The following is a 22,764-nucleotide window of genomic DNA, read 5'->3' as shown; positions in this document are numbered from 1 at the left end:
ATTCGTAAAGATGGTGTGTACCAAATAACAAAATAATTGACTTTTATTGTCACGTATTAAAAGGTAAATATTAGGCGGTGAAATAAGGAGAGAAAATAACATTACTAGTTGAATATTACCAAATCCATTCTATTTTATTAAATTTTCTGAGTTTCAGAATAGTTTGAATTGGAATCCCAATTTAAAAAAGAAATAATAATTTTTTTTTTTTAAACATACTTTTTAAACAGAAATCCAAATGAGTCATACACCTCAACGACAAAACAAACACAACGGAGGAGAGAGAGAGAGAGGGGAGAGAGAGGGAGAGAGAGAGAGAGAGAGAGAGAGAGAGAGAGAGAGGGAGAGCGAAGGAGAAACTCCGGCGAAACGTAAACCAGAGATTTTTCGGTGAAGGAGATTAATGCTTTGATTTGTATTGTAAGTACTCGGAACGACGCCGTACTGCATCCGACTCTGGAACTCCCAACTTGCCACCGCGAGATGGCTGTTACGCCGCCGTCTCTCGCGGATTCGCCAACCTTGACGTTTCTGTTCCGCAGTCGATCTGTAATCTTCCAGAGCCCTACTTGAAATTTCATTGTGATATATGCAGAAGAAGTTATTGTTATTGTTTGGAAAGAGTATAAAATTGATTCGGGAATTGGAGTTTACAAGAATGGCTTCTGGAGGGAAAGGAGGGTTGGAGAAGCTGAGGAGATGCGTAAGGACATTGTATTTTATGGTGGCGATGGTGGCGTCTTTGTTAGTGCTATCGGCGCCGGTGCTGGTGGCGATTGGGGACGTCATGGTGCAGTGCGTTTTGATTTCGAGCTTCACGTGCATCAGCTGTTACAGTATTCAAGAGCATTTGCACAGATACACATTCAAGAGTTCATTAACTGAAATTCCTCTTGTTTCCATCATCAGATCTCTCGTCATCACTTGTATGTTGCCACTCTCCTTGTTTTTTTAAAGCTCCAAAATCTTGTTTCTGTTTGGGATAATTTGATTCGATTCATCGACTTCCTACCGATGATATAATTCAACTGCGTTTTCAATTTGTGTTAGTATAATATCCTGATGATTAATGTTTCCTTTTGCTTATCTTGTTACTTTTTCCTGTTTCTCCTTGATGAAAATATGTACATATTTTGTTGGCCTCCTTGCCTGATAAGAAAACGGTAATGCTGGTAAGAAATTGCTGATAATCTATTTTTTTTTTATTTTTTTTTGGGTTCTCATTTCGACTTTAAACACAAGTTTCTGATTGAGACAGTAAGAAATGAACTGTGTTTTCAATTGAATTATAAAAAACGGTAATGCTGGTAAGAAATTGCTGATAATCTATATTTTTTGGGTTTTCATTTTAACTTTAAATACAAGTTGCTGATAATGGTAATTATTTGGATCTTAATTTTTCTAATTGAGACAGTAAGAAATGAACTATCATTCCATTGCTGTAGTTTGTTTCTTCAAATGAATGAAAAGGTTGGTGTTAGTATGTAGTAATTGTCTTTGTTTGATTTGCTCTTAAATGTATTTCTATTACCTGTCTAGTTTCTTTCTTTTTCTATTCCTTTTGTTTTGGTAACTTTGCCATTTTACTTGAATAATCATTGCTTATTTGCTATTTTAATGAATACAGGTGTGTATTCCATGTGCAACAGTGCTGCTCTCTCACACGGACCATATCTTGTAACAGTTACCTTTTGTTCAGTCATTTCAGTTCTTCTTCTTTCCATTAAGGCTTGTGTTTTCTCTGTCAATTCTTACCTTGAAGCTGAAGCTTCAACATCCATCTCAAGGCAAAGGCTTCATTTGAAAAAGTCGTGGGGGATGCCTGTCTTATTTCTCTCATCTGTGGTGTTTGCTCTTGGACATACAGTTGTTGCATACAGAACAAGTTGTAGAGCTAGAAGGAAACTCTTGTTCCACCGTGTTGACCCTGATGCTGTAAGTAAATAATATTTCCACTATTTAGAGACCCATTTTGAAAATGCACAGAATCTACTAATTTCTTTTACTCAGAGTTAAAGCCGATTTTCCATAAAATCTTACATTCTGGTGCTTTTGACATTTACTGTGTTTAATGGTTGATTATCATCAATCACTTTATCTAATTACAGGTTCTCTCCAGAGTTGTTTTCTCTGGATATCAGAAGGTTCCACGTTCTCCAACCCCTTCTGCTGGGAAATCGCCAAGAAGTGACAGTGAAATTCGTGGAAAACCAGCAGGATTAGCTCATTTGGATGGGCAACTACCTGTTAGATTGCTGGCTGATTCTGACAGCTTATTTATCTCTTGTCATGGGCTTACCATTCATTATAAGCTAAGTTTGCCTGGGTCACCTCCCCGTTCCTTATCATCCATAACCTTTCTTGACAGGCCAGCAGTAAGTTCTTTATCAAGAAGCGAACAGAAACTTCGTAGGAGCTTCAGTAACCAGTTTCATACTTCATCTCTCTCTACTCCTTTGCTAGATAGTTCTCCAAAATCACCTGTTCTGTCTGAAGACATACCTATTTTAAGCCTAGGTGAAACTGGTGGCGAGGATCACATTAATAAGTTGCCATATCAACTTAACATTCGAGATTTGGAAGCAAATTGTCAGTTTGGGATTGTTTTAGTGCATGGCTTTGGAGGAGGAGCCTTTTCATGGAGAAATGTGATGGGTGTGCTAGCCCGACAGGTAGGTTGTGCTGTAGCGGCTTTTGATAGACCGGGTTGGGGATTGACATCAAGGCCCCGCCGCAGAGACTGGGAGGAAAATCAATTGCCTAATGCCTACAAGCTTGATACCCAGGTAATTTCTTGTTTTTAATGTATATGCTGGTGTTTAGTGGTTCTTATGTCATCCAACACGGACTTCCTTGCCTTGTTTGTGATATTTCTGACTTTTTGAGCTTTTGATTGAACTGTGGTGGTTTATTTGTTTTCAGGTTGATCTGCTTCTTTCTTTTTGTCTAGAGATGGGGTTCACCTCTGTTATACTTGTTGGCCATGATGATGGAGGGTTACTTGCATTAAAGGCTGCACAAAGAGTTCAGTCATCTATGGGTTCAATTAATGTGAGCAACCACCTATCTTGCTTTAATGGAATCTTGTTACAAGTCCATTGGTTAAAACTGTACTTCTTGCAAACGTAAGGCCATTTAATGGAATCTTGTTACAAGTCTACTGGTTAAACTTCACTTCTTGCAAACATAAGGCCATTTGAATGATATTCAAACTGGTTGAATTGAATTGCTTCAAGGAATAATAAACAGTTATCATGGGGGAAATAAATGATTTCACCATTAATCGTCTTTTATTTTCTTACTGTTTAAAACTAAATTTTTTGCTTGTATTGTCAGCATATAGCTGAATCTGCATTCTTCTCTACACTCTTGAGATCTTAAAAATTCTTATAAGGTCTGATGAAATAAATAATATGGAAGTGTGCATAAACTGATACATTGTGTTGAAAATGTTTAAAATATGCAATGAGGTTGCTCTAAAGGGTGGCTTTCGAAACATTACATTAAAGTAGACAAACTGGCATGTATTGTGGAACAGTGACACAAAATTGTAGTATATGATCAAATTCAATTTTGAAATATTGCGAAATGAAGACTATTCTTTTTATTGTGGTATAAAATTTTTATAGAGTGATGCTCATCTATTTGACTCTATTATGCATTTACGTCTCTAGGTTGAGATAAAAGGAGTTGTCTTACTGAGTGTTAGCTTGACAAGAGAACTGGTCCCTGCCTTTGCAAGAATATTGTTGCGCACTTCGCTTGGGAAAAAGCACTTAGTTCGTCCTCTTTTGCGAACTGAAATTACTCAAGTAGTGAATAGGCGTGCATGGTATGATGCTACTAAGCTAACAACTGAAGTCTTAAGTCTTTACAAGGTATGTTTTGCACATGTATCTCATATCTGCTACATTGTCATAGTTGCTGCTTTTTATTCTACGAGTATGCCTGATCATATAAATTGTTTTATTCGTTTTCTGTAATCAGGCCCCATTATTTGTAGAAGGTTGGGATGAAGCACTTCACGAGATAGGGAAATTATCATTTGAGACAGTGCTTACCCCCGACAATGCAGCATCAGTACTAAAAGCAGTTGAAAATTTGCCAGTACTGGTAATTGCGGGAGCAGAGGATGCACTTGTACCATTAAAATCTGTTCAAATTATGGCCTCAAAATTTGTAAATTCTGTAAGTCTATTATTTATATCCTCCATATATGTACATGTATGCATACACAGGCTGCTTGGACTTTGTTTATCTAATTATGTATGTGTTGCTGATTTTGCAGAGACTGGTTGCAATATCTGGTTGTGGCCACCTTCCTCACGAGGAATGTCCCAAGGCTTTGCTTGCAGCTATGTCACCGTTCATAAATAGAATTTTAGGGATTCCGGAATCCTAACACTATTAGGAAAGTTTCAACTTCCAGATAGGTTTCTCTCTTTGTTTCTGAAAAGCCTTGCCCCAGTTCGCCCTTATAGTGTTTTGTCCTTCAGTTTTATCCCAAAAGGTAGAGTTACAAGTTCATCTCTCCTTTTGGGCATTTTTGATGATTAGTTTGGTGTTCAGTTTTCTGTGTTGTTGATTAGTAGTGGTAGGTTAAGGGTCTATCGCTTCAGTCAGCCCTGTTTAAAGAGTTACCATTATTTGTGTCCATATGGGGAAATGGTAATGGAATGGGAATTTCTTTGTACAGATGCACGCAGAGATGAATGTTTAAGCAGATTTTGTTCTTTTAACCATTGTGCTTGTTAAAAAAAAAAAAAAACCATTGTGCTCTTTCCCTTGTGTTCATTATATATATTTCTATCAATTGGAGGGAGCTTGCAAGTAATTAAATTCTGTCTAACAATGTATGTACTGTATTTGCGAGTAGATTGAAAAGCTAAAATGAAATGGAAGAATTGATGGAAGCATTTGGAAAAGCTTAGTTTTATTCAAGGTATAAAACCCTTCAAAAGTAGTCATGCTAGCATATAACTTGCATGTCTGTCTGTCTGTCATGCAACAGCCAAAGCCAAAAAAAAAGAAAAGAAAAGGAAGACCTATAAAAATATATTTCCTTTGGTCTCAGTCTCAGACATCAATCAATCATTTTTCTTCTTCTTCGTTCTCTTTATCGTCATCAATCTTTGCTCCTTTGGCAATATTTAACTTCTCAATCCCATCATTGACATCTTTCACCACCTTAGGCTTAGGTGGTCCAGCTGACGCATCGGCAGCCTCGTTTGGCCCAGTCTGCCATATTCTAATTGTCCCGTCTTCAGAACCTGAGGCATAAGATTCTCCTCCTGGAGAGAAACGCACACAATGCACAGGACCATGGTGTCCCTTGTTGCATCCTATAAAAGAAAACACAACATTAGTAGTTCTGCCTGCCTGCCAGCCTCTAATTCATTACAGGCAAGGCCAAGAATCATACCAATTTGTTCTCCAGTGTGAAAGTCAAAGAGACGAACCCACATGTCTTCCCCTCCAGCAATGAACTTGTTTCCGAACCTTGGTTCTAATGAAGCAGATTCAACATTGCAGGGCATGTCATAGCTCTTTACCAATCTAAATCTGTTAAGCAAGTAAATACCAACTGTAAGCCACCGCGCACACCCAATACATTTCAGCACAACATAAATCAAACAACAATACATACTGATTTGCATCCCAAAACTTAACAGAGGAACCATCAGCAGTAGTTATGTAGTGGCCATCTCGACTCACTTCAGCACTCGTTACAGAAGACTTGGTATCAAGGGTTCGGACAACTTCACAGCTTCTTAAATCCCATAATCTATACTCAAAACCAACAAATTAAAGCTAAACGATGAACAAGGCATGAACACAAGTTAATGGGAAAAAAATATGCTGAAAAAAAGAAAGTTCCAACTCCTGTCAGATGGTCAATGGTTCTTTAACAAGATGTACTTCAACTGAGTTACTGGTTGAACCAGCTGACTTGACTACAAATGTCTTCCAGTTTGATAATGGTCCGGGTTAAACCCAGACAGGAAGACAACATCAGGACATTCTCTTCACCAAAATTCAAAGGATATTATTGTCATAGTTCCTTTGCAATTATCATTTGTTATGGAACAGCCACAAAGCTAAATAGAGTGAGTATAAAAAGAGCATGAAACATTAACAGTCAGTAGCTATTTCACATACCTCACTCCACTCGTATCACTGCAGGAACTTAATATGGTTTGGTCATTATGGAGCCAAGCAACTGTCCTAACTGAACCAGGACCACCGTCAATTTGCCTTGGTGGTGCATCTGGTCGATTTAGATCGAATATCCGAAGAATTTTTTCGAAACCACCAGTGAGAAAATGATGTGTATCCTGCAAATGACCCGATTTCAACAAGGAAGAACCCAATTGACAAGTCAATAGACGTGATTATGACAATTAAGTTTCACATTTAAAGAGTACAGTGTTGACAAACGTGATGATTTCTCATTGTAGGGACACAAATACAAAATTGAGCAGTCTACACTTAACATTGAACCCATAGCAAAAACCAAGAATATCTCTTGAAATCCAAGTAAATGATCAAACTTTTGTTATAAGTACTTATAACTAAAGAAATTCGCTTTAAAATTTAGCACATGGCACATTTAGAATGTCTGAAGCTTCTAAATAAAGCATTGATCCAACTTCCTAAAAAGAAAAATAAAGACTAAGCAGAGTTGACCTCTAATGCATAGAATTATATGGAGCATCAACTAACATACATCTGAAAAGGCACAAGCACGGACTATGTGCTTGTGACTAAATGAATGCAGTTCATCCCCAGTTAATGCATCCCATAATTTCCTGCAGAAAACCAACATAACATCATATCAATAATGAAAACCATAAGCATTCTTGTTGTACCAATACATCATTACCCACTAAAATAAAGGAAAAAACAAAAAAAGAGAATAGATTATTACTAATTCAGATGTTAGGTCAATGCTATGACTTTGTTAAAGTAGAAACTGGTTGAGATTGTGCTTCTACTCATTGGTGCAATTAGTTATAAGTTCTTGAGAAGATAGTGGAGTAATAATAGTTTCTTTTAATTTAGTTCTAAACACCAATTGATGTTAACACCAAAGAAAACAGTAGGTGACTTACGCACTGAAATCAGCAGATGCAGATGCTGCACGAAGTGCGTGTTTATCTAGACAACAACTCCATACAGCACCTTTATGCCCCTGAAAAGTTCCAATCCAATCTCCAGTCTCTCCATTTCTCAACATTGGTGTGGAATCTGAACAAAAGAATGGACAATCGTCTATTAAAACCGAACCATGTCCAGTGACAAAAAAGCAAACCACCATTTCATTATGCAAATTATCTTCAGCATTTAAATGCATAACTATATCCTGGACGTGACCACCATATATCTAACCAGCTATCGCCTTCTAAAACCCCCCATTTTGCCGAATTGCAATAGAAGCTCATTTCATGTTAATTCACAAGCAATGACATCCACTCCTATGCCATTCATACCAGCTACCCAATTAGCAGAGACCTAAGGACTAATAAGTAGCCACCAAAATCATTGAATGCAGTAAAATGTAAAAATAAACTGGGAAACAATAAAACCAGCAATGACATTATCACACAAGTAACATCTTAGAATTTAACTTGCTTCTTAGTGTTAACATAAAGAACCATTTCCCATTAAAGAAACCCTGGGCTTACCCTTGCTGGCACTGATTAGGAAAAACCCATCAGGAGTTAATGGGCTGTAGAACAAATCGACAACCGGCCTAGAATGCCCGTGGCAAACAAGCGGAGCAGCAACCTTCTTCTTATCCATTATACCCAAAAATTCTCAATTGCTCCCAGAAAACCTATTTTTCTTTACTTTTGTTGTTTTTTATCCCTTGATCAAATATGCCAAAAGCTATCCAAATCAATCTGACCCAAAAACAAAAACAAAAACAAAAAACGGAAAATTGGCCAAATAAACAAAACTCTTTTTTATAGATTATACGGAACAACAATGAAAAATCTCGATTAGAATTTCCGAAGCAAAAAAACTGAAAATTTTCTGCGGATTAGATATAGATATATATGTATCTGCCTATAATAAAGTGTAAATATTACGGGAAATGGCGCTACGATTATCAAAGACGGGAAACCCTAATCTGAGATTGACAGGTTTGATTCCTTAACGAATCCACACCTCCAGCTCAAGACGATGGATAGATCAGTAGTGATTATTGCAATTATTCGTAAAATCAGAGAAAAAAATTAAAAGAAAAAAAAGAAATGTAAAATCCAAAACTACACTACGAGCTGGGCGCAGGGAGCTGGAATCGCAATTGCTTCGTTTTATATATTGTGGGATTTTGGTTCAAGTCCCCTTACTTTTGGACAATTGCAAACTCACCCATGAAAGCCTTTCAAAATGCCTTTTGTGAAAAATAAATATTTTGGATAGAAATTACATCAGCCAAATAATTTTAAAAATTTACAAACAAAAATATTGTCATGCAATATGATAAAAATTAATTTTGAAGTGTTTATTTTACTTTTGATTTCTCTATTATAGTAAAATTTTATTTTTAATTATCAATCTTGATTTATTTTATTTTTAGTTTTTAAATTTTAAAATTTCATTTTTTTAGTTCAATATATTTTTTAATACATAAAGGTGAAACATTCACAAAGTACAATATTTTTTAAAAGTTAAGAATTAGAAGTATAACAAATTAAATTCGATAATTAAAAAAATAAAATTTATTTATGGCATGAAATTAAACGTAAAATAAACTCTAATTTAGATGACATAATCTTAAAGTGAATTTTATAATAGAGAAGACATATTTGTTCTTTTAATTATCTCATTAGTTGTAATTTGTATTTTGTAATGATGGTCGTTCCATTTACAAAGTTAATAAATTTTCATTATAAATAATCTATTTTAGGAATTTCACATAACACTTGTTCTTCTTTCCCTACTTCATTGCCGTTTGTTTTCGAGACGTTAAAACTTAAAAGATCTTGAATATCTTTATTTTAGTTTTGGATCTTTCTACATTTTATGTTCGATAGATATGATTAGTTGCTCGTGTAATTTCGTTATTAGGTATAATAATATTTTCTCTACCTAATTTTACTGTGTTTCTTTCCGTTTGTAAAAATTTATCTCCCTTGACACCGAAAGTTAGATCCAAAGAGAAATTGTTATTAAACTTTTGTTAACATTTATAAAAAACCATACAATTAAATAAAAATTGACATATTTCATCAAAGTAGACGTGACGATTACAATTTACATTCATTAAAAAAATTATTATTTAGATTAAAAAAAAACCCACCCCTCCACCGTTTGTCTCCGGCAAGGCAGGGAGGGTGAGGAGATAATTAAAGAAGTAAATGTATTTACTTTATAATTAAAGACCATATCTTAATAGTCTGAATAATTTGAGGGCCAAAATTACAAATTTGGTGAAAAGCCTTGTGAGATAATAATGCGAAAATGAGAAACATTTAAATTAATTTAATGAAATTATTTAACGTCCGTGTGTACTTGGCGTCATTGCCACGTTTACATCTTATCCAATTACCAACTTTCGTTAATCGTTCAAATATTTTCATTTCATATTTTTAGATCCTCCGCTAGCTTCCGCTTTCTCTTCAGCAATGGCCGCCACATTTCGCTGTTTCCGTACAACTCCGATCCAATGCTTCTCCTCGTCGTCGTCTTCTTCTGCTAATCGGAGCGAATTAGCCGATCCGAGTAGCTCAAAACAAACCTCCGGTTCGAATTGGTGGGCCCCGCTTTTCGGTCCGAACTTCATTAAAAACGGTTCAGTTCCCGCAAACACCAATGAGATGAAAATCCAGGCGGCGGAGGAGGAGATTCCGTACCAGCGGCTAAATCTGGAAGTGGATGGCGGCAGATCGAAGTTCCGGGCGGGGTGTTTCACCAAAGAGAAGGCCGTGGAGCTGAGGAAAGTGACCATTCAGACCTCCACATTCCACGACAAAATGTACCACTCCGCGATCGCCTCCCGCCTCGCCTCTGACGTTTCGGGTATGGCTTGCATTTCTGCAACCAAATCATCAAACCTTCGACTTTAAGTATTCTGAGATCATTCTGTTATACGATAGAGGCAATTACTAATATGAAGTTTTGTCAAGGTTGTGACGATGGATCATCTTCCGACCGCTTCTTTTTTTTTTTTTTGAAAACTGTTTTATTATTATTATCTCCCTATTTTTATTTTTATTTTTATTTTTATTTTTTGATAATCAAGGTTTCCAGCTTCATTGTGCTATATTCTATATCCTAAATTATATACGACTATATTCAAATTTATTGTCAAACTAGTAATTTACTATATTTTATACGGAGTAATATTTAAGTAAAGAAATTTAAATATCAAATTCTTAATTTAAATCATCAAATCCTAAATTAGTCTAGTACAAATTATATACGAAGTATATATGATTGTTTAAAATCTATCAGGGCGGGTGAATAGGGGTATCCCCGTCCACAATAAAGAGTGGATTTAACTTTCAGTTATTATTCCTCTATAATGGCAAAATATATTATGAATGAAGATCTACAACTGATGGAATAATTATAAATAGATTCGGAGCGGGACAACACGAAGTGAACCAAGCACCAGAGGGAACTTGGAACCGAGCCCAATCGACTCGGGCAAGACCAAGTTCCGTGCTTGGCCATGAGGTCGGCCACGCGGTGGACCACCTCAGCCGAGGTCCGCCATCTCGACCAAGGTCGACCTCCTCAGTCGAGTGTAACACCCCTAATTCTAGACTGAAATATTACTAATAAAGATAGGAAAATAGCTGGAAATATCTCAATTTCTAATAAAAATAGCGGAAGCGAAAAATAATCTAAGTTGGGGTGTTATGCCACATCTAAGCCCCAAACACAGCCTAGATGCTAAGGCAATCTACAAATCCATAAGTCATCAATCCTTCTAAGTTCTAACCAAAGTATTTACTTATTACATTCACCGAAATCAAAACCAAGACACACAGGCCATAAGTCTATAACGAGGAATAAAAGTTAAACTCAAAAGAGGGCAGGACTAAGAAGTACTATCTCTCTCACGAGCTGGTCCTACTCCATACCTGAAAACATTTTAGAATAATTAGCAAAGAACGCTAAGTAAAACCCCATTTTCACTCATAAAGATACAATAGTATACATTGATAATCAAAATAGGTTTTCACACAACACCTATAGATATATGTCAACGAAACCATCACCAATAGGATGTCAAGAGACTCAGGCTCAACAATAAGTATAAGGTTCAAACCAAAGACTCATCAGCAGAACATAGTATCAAAGGAACAACTTCAAAATATCACAAGACCAGAAACTCACTAGCCAAGTACTCAAGACAAGAACATAACCTCAACAATTCAAGAAATAAGCGTAACAATCAAGCAAGCATATCCCAATGCTCATACACAAGGAAATACATATATACATGCATACATAATATAGGGTTTTAGGCTTATTTCCAACCTTACACCAATCCAACCGAACACCAGTCCATCCGAAACACCAATCAACCACAACACCATAAAATGGAGCCAAAGCTCATGCCGTCTATCCAATAGAGTCGAAGCTCAATACCGCCTATCCAATTGAGCCAATGCTCACATATCACAAGTAACCAAGAGCCAACACTCAAATGCCGCCTATCCAATTGAGCCGAAGCTCAAATGCCGCCAATCCAAGGTTTCACACATAAATATAGAGTTCAAGGAATATTTCTCAAGAATCTATAGATCATCATATATACCAAGCTCATATTCAATACCAAAGGAGAATAGTCACACACACACACACACACACATATATACTCATGAAATGAATAGCATAACCAATATTTCCAAAATATTATCCAAAAGGATCAAATCAATGATACTCAACAAATACTCAATATAGAGGTCAAGAACGATGGATTAGTACTCAACAATCAAAGCAAAGTATTCAACATAACTCTCAGTAGACACATCTTGAACCAGAGATCAAATAACAAAGCACTGGAGATCAAAACACGTACTAGAACAAAAATCAGACTTCAACTAACAGTCAGAGTGGACGATACACTCCACCCTGCCAATTTGGAGATATTTCCAGCTATTTTCCTATCTTTAGTGGTAATATTTCAGTCTAGAATCAGGGGTGTTACACCGAGGTCGCCCATCTTGGCCATGAGGTCGGCCACGTGGTGGGCCACCTCGATCGAGGTTTGCCGTCTCAGCCGACGCAAATTATGCCGTGGACCCGGGTCCACCTTGCAAGGGTCCAAAACAATGTCGTTTTATGAGCATTTGTAAATAATAATAATAATAATAATAAACGGCGTTAACGACTAGTATTCCCTTGTAAGTCCTCTTTCTCGCAACAGAATAATCAATTCTCCCTCGCAAGTCCTCTTCATCGCAATTCTTCTTTGATTCCTCATCGCAATTCTTCTCTAATTTCTCATCGCAATTCTTATCCGATTGCTCATCGCAATTCTTCTCCATTGTTATTACTTGCAATTGTTATCCATTTCTCTTTTTGTTCGATTATTTCTTGTCTGATTTTCCAATATTGAGTTAATTGATGGCGGAGACAGTAGATCAGCCAGGTTTACACGTTGATGGATCATCTTCAATTGCAAGTTTTTTTTCCTGATTTTTAAACTTAGTATGAATTTGATTTTATTATTTGTTTTGTTAGTGCGTCGAATTTGAAATTTGATGAAATGTATTGATTCATGTTTGTGTTTTCGAATTTAGGATTTCTGGTTTAGATTGATTATTTACCATGTATTTAAGATTTTATTGGAGATCATTTTCAAAAGTATATGTTCACAATCATGTAGCAATACATTCACATTTACAGAGCTCTACATTCATAATTATAGAGTTCTACATTCATTATTAAAAAGCTCTACGCCCACACATACATAGGTCATCGTTCAGAAGTACAGAGATGTACATTCACAATTATACAAGTATACAACTCTACATTCCCACTTTTAGAACTCCACAGTCACATTGTTGACTGATACTCTGTTGTATTTTATATTTGCAGTGAATGCAGATTTGGTGGTTGTCTCAGCAAGCATTGATCAAGGAGATTTAAATGTTGAGGGGTCATCTTCAATTCCAGGTTTTTATTATTTATTTTTTAGAGTAAATTAGTTATTCATACTGATTTATGATTGATGTGTGGTTGTGTGTTTGAATGTTGAGATTGTGAACATAGAGGTTACAAATTGTGAACATGGAGTTATGAAGTTGTGAATGTGTAACAAAGTTAACATAATTATAGTCAATTTGTAGTTCTGGAATATGTGAACTTGGAGTTTTGAAATTATGAACATAGAGTATCCAAACTGTGAATGTGGAGTTCTAAAATTTTGAATGTGTAATAGAGTTCTATTTTGGAAGTCTGAATTTGATGGAAATACCATTCCTTTGTAGAGCATGGTTGGATTTATTCGGCATTCCCTGTCCCCCCTCTACTTAGAGAATATATTTTCATTAGATTGATCTTGATTTTTTTCGTTATTATGTTTTTTCATACTTGAGGTTATATTTCATATCTGCAGTTGATCAGGATTTGGTGGGTATTGTAGTAAGTAATGCTGATAAAGCGTATGAGTTGTATAACGATTATGCATATAGAGTTGGTTTTAGTGTTAGGAAGGGTAAGTAACGCTACCAAGGATTTACTAACAATTTTAAGATGAAGACATTTTTCTGCTCTAAGGTTGGTTGGTTATAAGTCTAAAGAAAATAGTGGTGTGAATGTGTATTCAAAGATTGATTTAAGGACGGGGTGTGACGCATTTGTTCAGTTTGATGTAGATGGTAACAGGGTGTGGACAGTTACAAAACACGATAAAGCCCACAACCACGAGCTATACACTTTATACAAGAGTCATCTACTTCGTTCGCATAGAAGAGTGAGAAATAATCAACTTTCATACTTAAGGGATTTGAAGAAGAATGTGGTTGCATTGGCGGATGGTATCAGGTTTTTAAAACATCAATCAAGGGGTCTCTACTCGTTGGGTTCACCAATCGAGATGCTTACAATTCATTGGCATCTGATTCATTGAAGAGTTTAAATGGAATTGATTCGAATTCTTTAATTGAAATATTTAGGAGGATGTAGTGTAATGAGTCTGACTTCTTCTTTGATTTTGAAGTTGATGGTGATGCAAGATTGACTAGTTGTTTTTGGAGGGATGGGCAAATGAGACGGGACTATGAGTTATTTGGAGATTTGTTAGTGCATGATACAATATATCGCACTAACAAATACGATATGATTTGTGGTCCATTTGTAGGGATGAACCACCATTGCATGGATGTTATGTTTGGGTATGGTTTTCTGATGAATGAAAGCATATAGTCATTTGTGTGGTTGTTTAGAGCATTTCTTAGATCTATGGGTGACAAATGTCCACAAACCATTATGACTGATAAATGTGTAGCAATGGCTTCTACTATTTCTCAAGTGTTTACAACATCATGCCATCGTCTTTGCATATGACATATCGATGAGAACTCGAAGAAGCACATCAAGACACTAAGGAACAATAAGGATTTCATGGGCTATTTAATTGTTCGTTGAAGTACACATACACAAAAGCTGAGTTTGAATTGTATTGGTCAAGGTATGTCTGTTCATTTATGTTACAGTATTTTATTCATGGGAAAAGGGTTAAATAGGCCCTCAAACTTTACTCCAAAGTGCAATTAAGCCCTCGAACATTCAAAAAGTTCAATTAAACACACGAACTTATCATTTTGGTGCATTTAAACCCATATGAATAACTTTTCCGACCAACATTCCGGCGGCCGGTGGCCGGAATATTCATCCCCAACTTCGCATATCGCAGTTGCACTCTAAAATTTCTAATTGAAACTTTGAGAGCAACTTTTGATTGTCCTCTGTTTCGCAGATAGGCGTTATAATTGAAACAATCGCCGTCCGCCCATTACGCAGATCGCAGTTGCACTCTAACGGCCGGCGATTGTCCTCTGTTTCGCACATCGTACATGGAACTTCGCAAATCGCAGTTGCACTCCCCGCGCGATCCTTAACCCCAACCATGATGATTAGTCCTTTAACCCATAACCACGGACTGCAGTACGCATGCAGTTGAGATTTAGAAAAAGAAACATAGCAAAGCAAACCCAAACGTCTCTGGCTTGTTCTCTCTCTTTCTTTCCCCCTTTGCCCTAATCGATGAAGTTGTTTGCTCTGCATATTAACTGGTGTGTATTTTATTCTTCAATTTATGAATTTATTTTCTTCTTCAAATGCCTAATTGATATTTCCTCCCGTGTACAGGTGAAGCATACTGAAGCAATCTTACAATGTTAATTTCTTCGTCGGGTTGCTTCAAAAATTTGTTGCTCCGTTCTGATATCTCCCGTTCACGTTAGTCCCCTTCGCCACTGGCCACCGGAATGTTGGTTGGGGATGAATATTCCGTCCACCGGCCGCCGGAATGTTGGTCAGAAAAGTTATGACCGGTTGTTCACTTGGAACAACCGGTCATATGGGTTTAAATGCACCAAAATGACAACTTCGTGTGTTTAATTGAACTTTTTGAATGTTCGAGGGCTTAATTGCACTTTGGGGTAAAGTTTGAGGGCCTATTTGACCCTTTTCCCTTTATTCATTCACTTTGTGTTTTACAGTATTTGAATTGTGAACATAGAGTATTAGCTTTGTGAACATAGAGATCTAAAAGCGTGAATGTGTAACAGAGTTCTAACATAAGCATTGTGTCTATTTGGTTATGAAGTTATGAACATGGAACTCTGAAATTGTGAACATAGAGTTGTGAAAGTTTGATTACAGAGTTCTACAACTTTGAGTACAGAGTCTTTCAAACTGTGAACGCAGAGTAGTGTAATTGTGAACATAGAGTTATGAATTTATGAACTTAGGGGTCTGAAAGTGTGAATATGTAACAGAGTTGTAACATAAGCATTGTGTCCATATAGTTCTGAAGTTCTAAACATGGAAGTCTGAAAGTGTGAACGTAGAGGTTTAGTATTGTGAATAGAGTATTGAAATTATGAACATAGAGTTCTACAACTTTGAATATAGAGTCCTAAAATTGGGAATGTAGAGCTGTGTGATTGTGGACATATAGTTATACATTTATGAATATAGAGTTATGAAATTGTGAATATAGTTTTCTAAAATTGTGAATGTTTTTCTTTTGGTGATCTTATGATTTTCAGGATGGTGATTAATTATAAGTGTCATAAGAGTCCTTAGTTAGAAAAATTGTATGATTGTAAGGAGAAATGGTGTCCAACATTTAACTAGGATTACTTTTCTAGTGGCAGTTTGTCCTCACAAAGGAGTGAGTTCACAAACCATTCAATTTCTAGGAGGCTAACAAAGACAGGCGAACTTTGTGATTTCTACTCGTCGTTTGTGAGCGTTGTTTCTGAATGGAGAAGTAAGGTGATAAGTGCTTATTTGTTTATATTTTTCTCCCTTTCACTAATTCATTTTGTTTTTAGATCATTCCAAATTTCATGAGAATTAGTGTTTATTTGTGATATTTTGCAAGGAGTATGAGTTTGAAAGCATTGGAAGCAAAGACAAGGATTTTCATGCATTTCGGATGCATTTGGAATCAATAGGAGTCAAGGAGAAGCTATGGAGATGGGTGCAACACTTCTAAGAGAGCCTAAAGAGTTTTATTTTCAATGGTACTGATCATTTGGGCAAACTAAAACAAAAGAGAAGCAAAAGGTCAAAACGTTGAAATTTCTACACGTCGACATCTTAGTGATTGGACAATATCTCAGTGAATAAATATCAAAATTGAGTGATTCTTGTGCCATTGGAACGAAGACTCAAAGGGCTACAACTCTCTTGAAGACATTAAAGCTTAAAAAGGAAGACAAAGGGGTCAAAATCATCCAAACTTACAGATTTTGTCCAAATCAGCCACTGTTCGGTATTTTGACCATATCTCAGCCTAGGAATGTCCAAATGCGATGATTTTTGCGCCATTGAAAATCCAACGTGAAGAGATACAACTTTGTCGAAGATCACAAAGGCTAATGAAGTGCTTTTGAGGGTGAAAATAGCCTAGAAGTCAAACAGTTGCATAGAAATGCACTGTAAATTGACCAAAATGATATGGTCATGCATATGGCTGTATGGTAGGCCGTTTCGCACCTGCTCTACAATTATTTAAGCTTGTTTTGAGCATTTTGAACTTGTTTTTGACCCATGGTTGAACCCTAGACATTCACATTCATTTCCTTTCATTTTTTAGGTTAGATTAGGCTTAGATTTATGTTTTTTTAAGCACTTTTGGAGCTTGTAATATTGAATTTGAAGCTTGAATTTCAAGATTCTACCACCCATTTCAATAGAGAAGCTTTCTTTCCCTTATCTCTTTCCTTTTTCAAGATTTATGTTTATTACTTGTGATTTTGTGTTCTTTATGCTATTTAATCATGAGTAGTTAGTTTATGGGCTTGAGTTAGGGTTGTATTATCTAGTTTGATGCTTAAGTTGTGATTATTGTGAAAAACGGGAAGAACCCCAACCTAGGGTTAATGTGTTTGAGTTGGGTCTTTAATCTATCTTGCAATAGTTGATACGTAGCAATTATTGTTTGTGTTTGGAAAGTCTTTCATCTCAATGGGAATTGGATGGAACTTCATACTCTCGAACCCAATTTCCCTTCTATGGAAATGGGGGTAGATTGGAGCTTAAATAGCTCTTGTTCTTCAAGAACTTTGGTTGATACACCACGAGAGTGGGGCGATCCTTATCCATAGTCTTACCCACCACAACCCTACCAAGACTCACCTTGTTATTCCCAACCTCCATACCATAGTCCTTATCCTCAACATTACCAAGATCCTCAATATGCTTCATATGATCAATACTCCCAATCTTCACATAATTACAATCCACCTCAACATCCTTTCCCACCACAAAATTACTCTCAAAATCCATACCCCCAAGACACTCAACCTCCATATGATCACTACAACCATTCACCAAGTGTGGGGAGCTATGGGATAAATGAGGAAACTTTGGCGTTGGGGAGTTACTATTGTACCCGATGATGACATTGAGGATGATGGATATCCCATGAGACAAAGTGAGGAAGAATATGTCAATAATCAATGGGAACCTCAAGATCCATTCTATCAAGAACCTCAACAAGAATACCAACCACTTGATCAAGATCCCGAGATGAAGTTTATGATGGCCAACATACTTATGCAAATGAATGAGCTATAAGTTCAATTAGAAAACATGAAGGTTCAAAGACAAGGTTTGACAACTCAAGAACCCACTCAAGAATTGTCTTCTAATGAAGAAGTTCTGCAAGAGTTGTTATTACCAATTGAAGGTCATATGGTTGATAGAAATGAAAAGGAGGGTGAGGACCTTGAAGGTGAAGATGATGAGGTTTATGATGAGTGCATTGAGATAGAAACACCAAACTGGGGAGAAAATGTAGAAATGCAAGGGAATAGTGATAAGGAACAACTTGGAGATGATCTAATTGAAAAAGTGCTCAAGGAAGATGAGATTAATGAAATTTGTGGGACAAATGAGGAATGCCCTTTGTTGGACGACACTCCCTTGAATGAGGATTTTAGAATAATTTGGGAATCGGGTGGTGTCAATGACCTTGAGAGTTTTGGCCCACATTGGCCTATAGTTAAATCAAGGGATTCCCACTTCTTATTGGTGCATGAGAAAGACCCAAGACTCTCCTTACTTGCCAATGAAAAGGGAAGTCAAGAAAACAAAAGAAGTGGATCGAGACCAAGGAAATGATCAAGCTCTTGAGTACTATCTAGATCCAAAGTTTAGAAAGAAATCCTTGGTTGATTTATGGGTGAAAAATGGATTTGATGAAGGGATGAGTTTGAAGTTTGATATGGGTGAGCATAGTTTCTTAAACTTCGAAGTGGTGAAGATGAGCTTAAGATAATTAATTGAAGGCAACCACTTGAAGTGCTTTTTGGAAAAAAATGTTAGAGAAAAAGAGATGAAAATTGAAGAAGAGAGCATATTCTTGGAAGTGAATCATTGCAATTTATTTCAGGAGAATATGCTACTTTTGAACTTAAAGGAGTTCCTTAATGCTCGGCATTTAACGACATTTATTGAAGAGAAAGTGGATGGAGAAAAGGAATTCATCTTCGTCCAAGCATACAAGGATTGTTCTTTAAGGAGGTTGAGTCGAGCTAGCTACGTTAAACTTAGCGCTTCATGGGAGGCACACCATGTTATCCTTCATTTTATTGCATTTTATTTTTCTTTATACTTTTATTTTTGATATATCATGCTTTCACTTGTGCTTTCATGTATATATTCTCTTGACTCTAGGAATGATACTAAGGAGTATGCTCAATTTCCAAGAAGGCTTCATGATGATTCTTTGGCATTAGGGATTCATTGAGGAGTCTCATCTACCTTCTCTACTTTTTTTTTTTTAATTGTGTATAATGTTTTACTTGGTGTAGATAGTAGAGATTGTGCTCCTTGTGCTTATTGTGCTGCCCTTTCCCCATTGTGCTTTATTTTCTTTCACATCGAAGACAATGTAATTTCTAAGTGTGGGGGAAGACAAAAATTGGGTAACTTTTGAAATTTTTTGAAACTTTGCTTGGATGACTCATTGTGCATAATGTTGGGTAAATTACCTTTCCTTGCTTGAAATTGCGATCGCTCCCTCTTTGTTGGTTTGTGGTTTGTTTTGGTGGAACTTGTTGCAATTCAACTTGTGATTGATGAGCCAAGGGGTTACATGATTGGTCTATTCTCTTACCAATAGCCTTGTTAACCACTTAATAATTGAATCAATTCTTGATCTAGTGTGTTGTACATTGCTAGTGAAGGCTTATGTGAGATTCCGGTAATGGTTGTTTTGCTAGAACTTGTCTCATTACTCTCCAAGTGAAATCTAAGATTTGCATGCTTTGAAATGATTTATGCCATTTTTGTTTAGCTCAAGCCTTTAAGCCTACCTTTTATACATGTGTTTACCCCTAATTGTCCTCGTTGAGCCTTGTGTTTGTTCAATAAGTACTAAGCACTTAAACCCTTCATTATGTTTATTTTTCTTGTGTTAACACTTGTCATTTAACCCTTAACCTTAACCAAAATGTTTACCGCCACCCTTGAGAGAATAGAACATTTGTTCTTTTTCATGGAAGAGATCTTTATTGGAGCTTGTTTTGTTAGCAACCTTCTTGATAATTTTGTCTAAGTGTGGGGGTCTTGAGAATAAGTTTGTTAGTTGATTTGAAAAGACAAGAAAATGAAAAAGATGATGTTGAGAAAAATTAAGAAAAAAGTGTTGAAAAAGATGATGAAAAGAGAAAAATGAAAAGAAAAGAAAGACGAATAAAAGTTTGAAGTTTATTTTGTAAGTTATGCTCTACCCCACCACTTTAGAGGTTGTTTTGTCCTTATGTCTTGTTTGCTCCTTAGTTCATTCAAGTTATATCTCTTCTAACCTCAATTGTGAACAAGTGTGAAGTTCTCTCCTTTGTTTTATTCCTATACCCTTTCTTTGTTAACCATTCACCATTAGCCCCATTACAAGCCAAATAAAAGTCCTACTTGATCTTAGCATGCAATCTTGGAGTTGAACTAGTGGGAGTATGAAGGGCAAGCCTATGGGATCTCATTAAAAGCTAAGTTTTGCATAATCTCAACTTAGCATTTGTGCACACTAGATTCTCGCACACTTTAATGGTTTTGGTGTTTGGTTATTGGCTTGGGAATGGAACTTGTGTGCCAAGCTAAGGTGATTCTTGAAACAAGTTGTGTTGTAGCAAGTTGGATTGTGGTATGATAGGTTGTGCAAAGTAGGAGTATGATCAATTTCATTGCAAGGATGGTGATTTATTACTTGTCTTTGCTTGAGGACAAGCAAAGGTTTAAGTGTGGGAGTGTTGATAAGTGATTATTTGTTTATATTTTTCTCCCTTTCACTAAGTCATTTTGCTTTTAGATCATTCCAAATTTCATGAGAATTAGTGTTTATTTGTGATATTTTGCAAGGAGTATGAGTTTGAAAGCATTGGAAGCAAAGACAAGGATTTTCATGCATTTCGGATGCATTTGAAGTCAATGGGAGTCAAGGAGAAGCTATGGAGATGGGTGCAACACTTCCAAGAGAGCTTAGAGTTGTATTTTCAATGTTACTGATCATTTGGGCAAACTAAAACAAAAGAGAAGCAAAAGGTCAAGGTGTTGAAATTTCTACACGTCGACATCTTAGTGATTGGACGATATCTCAGTGAATAAATATCAAAATATAGTGATTCTTGTGCCATTGGAACGGAGACTCAAAGGGCTACAACTCTCTTGAAGACATTAAAGCTTAAAAAGGAAGACAAAGGGCCAAAGACCTTGTGGTCAAGTGGCACCTGGTGTCTCGGTTAACACTCCCACATGGATGATGCGAGTGGGTTCGAGCCTTAGTGGAGGCAACTGTTGACTCGTTGTGTTTCAGTAGGTTGAGAAAGTAGCTATGAATAGACATCGTCCAAACTTACAGATTTCGTCCAGAGTCAGTAGTACTCCAAAAACAAACTGACAAAGGGGTCAAAATCGTCCGAACTTACAGATTTCGTCCAGAGTCAGTAGTACTCCAAAAACAAACTGACAAAGGGGTCAAAATCGTCCGAACTTACAGATTTCGTCCAGAGTCAGTAGTCAAAATCGTCCGAACTTACAGATTTCGTCCAGAGTCAGTAGTACTCATCGTCCGAACTTACAGATTTCGTCCAGAGTCAGTAGTACTCAAAATAGTTGCACTGTAAATCCAAAAAAAAAACTGACAAAGGGGTCAAAATCGTCCGAACTTACAGATTTCGTCCAGAGTCAGTAGTACTCAAAATAGTTGCACTGTAAATCGACCAAAATGATATGGCCGTATGGTAGGCTGTTTCGCACCTGCTCTGTAATTATTTAAGCTCGTTTTGAGCATTTTGAACTCAATTTTGACCCATGGTTGAACTCTAGACACTCCCATTCATTTCTTTTCATATTTTTAGGTTAGATTAGGCTTAGATCTATGTTTTTTTAAATATTTTGGAGCTTGTAATCTTAGATTTGAAGCTTGGATTTCAAGATTCTACCACCCATTTCAATAGAGAAGCTTTCTTTCCCTTATCTTTTTTCTTTTGCAAGATTTATGTTTATTACTTGTGCTTTTGTGTTCTTTATGCTATTTAATCATGAGTTGTTAGTTTATGGGCTTGAGTTAGGGTTGTATTATCTAGTTTGATGCTTAAGTTGTGATTATTGTGAAAAAGGGGAAGAACCCCAACCTAGGGTTCATGTGTTTGAGTTGGATCTTTAATCTATCTTGCAATAGTTGATACGTAGCAATTGTTGTTTGTGTTTGGAAAGTCTTCCATCCAATGACTTGAGCCTTCCCACTCTCGAACCCAATTTCCCTTCTATAGAAATAGGGGTAGATTGGGGCTTAAATAGCTTTTGTTCTTCAAGAACTTGGGTTGATACACCACGAGAGTGAAACGATCCTTGCTCTAATCCTTGTCTTGACTAGGATTTATTTGTGCTTGCCTCAAGACCTTAGGTAAAATGCTATTCCCCCAAACTTAAGTGTTAAAGCATCTAGATGGTAATACCCCTAACTTGAGTCTTATTTCTTTATTTCGTATTTGTCTAGTGTTTATATGTATTTGTTCTACCTTGTTGTCGTTTGCTTAGCTTCTTGTTGATTTCCTT

General features: G+C 36.5%; 2 protein-coding genes across 3 annotated transcripts; one reads left to right on the top strand and one right to left on the bottom strand.

Annotated features, from left to right (window-relative positions):
• The first annotated feature begins 264 nt into the window (after positions 1–264).
• LOC116005049 lies at positions 265–4,779 on the top strand. Its single transcript, XM_031245279.1, has 7 exons — positions 265–926; positions 1,628–1,935; positions 2,109–2,786; positions 2,923–3,051; positions 3,675–3,878; positions 3,988–4,188; positions 4,289–4,779. The coding sequence occupies exons 1-7, from the start codon at positions 590–592 to the stop codon at positions 4,400–4,402; spliced, it is 1,971 nt and encodes a 656-aa protein (XP_031101139.1). The 5' UTR covers positions 265–589; the 3' UTR covers positions 4,403–4,779.
• A 131-nt stretch (positions 4,780–4,910) lies between these two features.
• Positions 4,911–8,287, bottom strand: LOC116005059 (serine-threonine kinase receptor-associated protein-like). Of its 2 annotated transcripts, XM_031245295.1 has the most exons (8): positions 8,094–8,287; positions 7,686–7,904; positions 7,113–7,248; positions 6,728–6,809; positions 6,160–6,335; positions 5,648–5,785; positions 5,423–5,562; positions 4,911–5,342 (listed from the first exon to the last, which is right to left on the bottom strand). In XM_031245295.1, exons 2-8 carry the CDS (start codon positions 7,801–7,803, stop codon positions 5,092–5,094), a joined length of 1,041 nt encoding a protein of 346 aa, XP_031101155.1. In that variant the 5' UTR covers positions 7,804–7,904; positions 8,094–8,287; the 3' UTR covers positions 4,911–5,091. The 2 variants fall into 2 exon arrangements, with proteins under 2 accessions (XP_031101155.1, XP_031101148.1); XM_031245288.1 differs by having other exon boundaries at positions 7,686–8,287.
• Between the last annotated feature and the right edge of the window lie 14,477 nt (positions 8,288–22,764).

Source organism: Ipomoea triloba, chromosome 2 (assembly GCF_003576645.1).
Source record: "Ipomoea triloba cultivar NCNSP0323 chromosome 2, ASM357664v1".
NCBI classification, from domain to species: Eukaryota; Viridiplantae; Streptophyta; class Magnoliopsida; order Solanales; family Convolvulaceae; genus Ipomoea; species Ipomoea triloba.
Note: the sequence above shows the minus strand (reverse complement) of the source record. Positions and strands in the feature narration are given on the sequence as shown.

Bases quoted from the DNA above. Each gene is read 5' to 3' on its own strand.
- LOC116005059 (XM_031245288.1), bottom strand. From the start codon at position 7,803: ATGGATAAGAAGAAGGTTGCTGCTCCGCTTGTTTGCCACGGGCATTCT. The intron at 5,786-6,159 runs GTATGTGAAATA...TTTTGAGTATAG, and splicing joins AGTGATACGAGTGGAGTGAG to ATTATGGGATTTAAGAAGCT. The intron at 5,343-5,422 runs GTATGATTCTTG...TTTCTTTTATAG, and splicing joins TCACACTGGAGAACAAATTG to GATGCAACAAGGGACACCAT.
- LOC116005049 (XM_031245279.1), top strand. From the start codon at position 590: ATGCAGAAGAAGTTATTGTTATTGTTTGGAAAGAGTATAAAATTGATT. The intron at 3,052-3,674 runs GTGAGCAACCAC...TTACGTCTCTAG, and splicing joins CATCTATGGGTTCAATTAAT to GTTGAGATAAAAGGAGTTGT. The intron at 4,189-4,288 runs GTAAGTCTATTA...CTGATTTTGCAG, and splicing joins CCTCAAAATTTGTAAATTCT to AGACTGGTTGCAATATCTGG.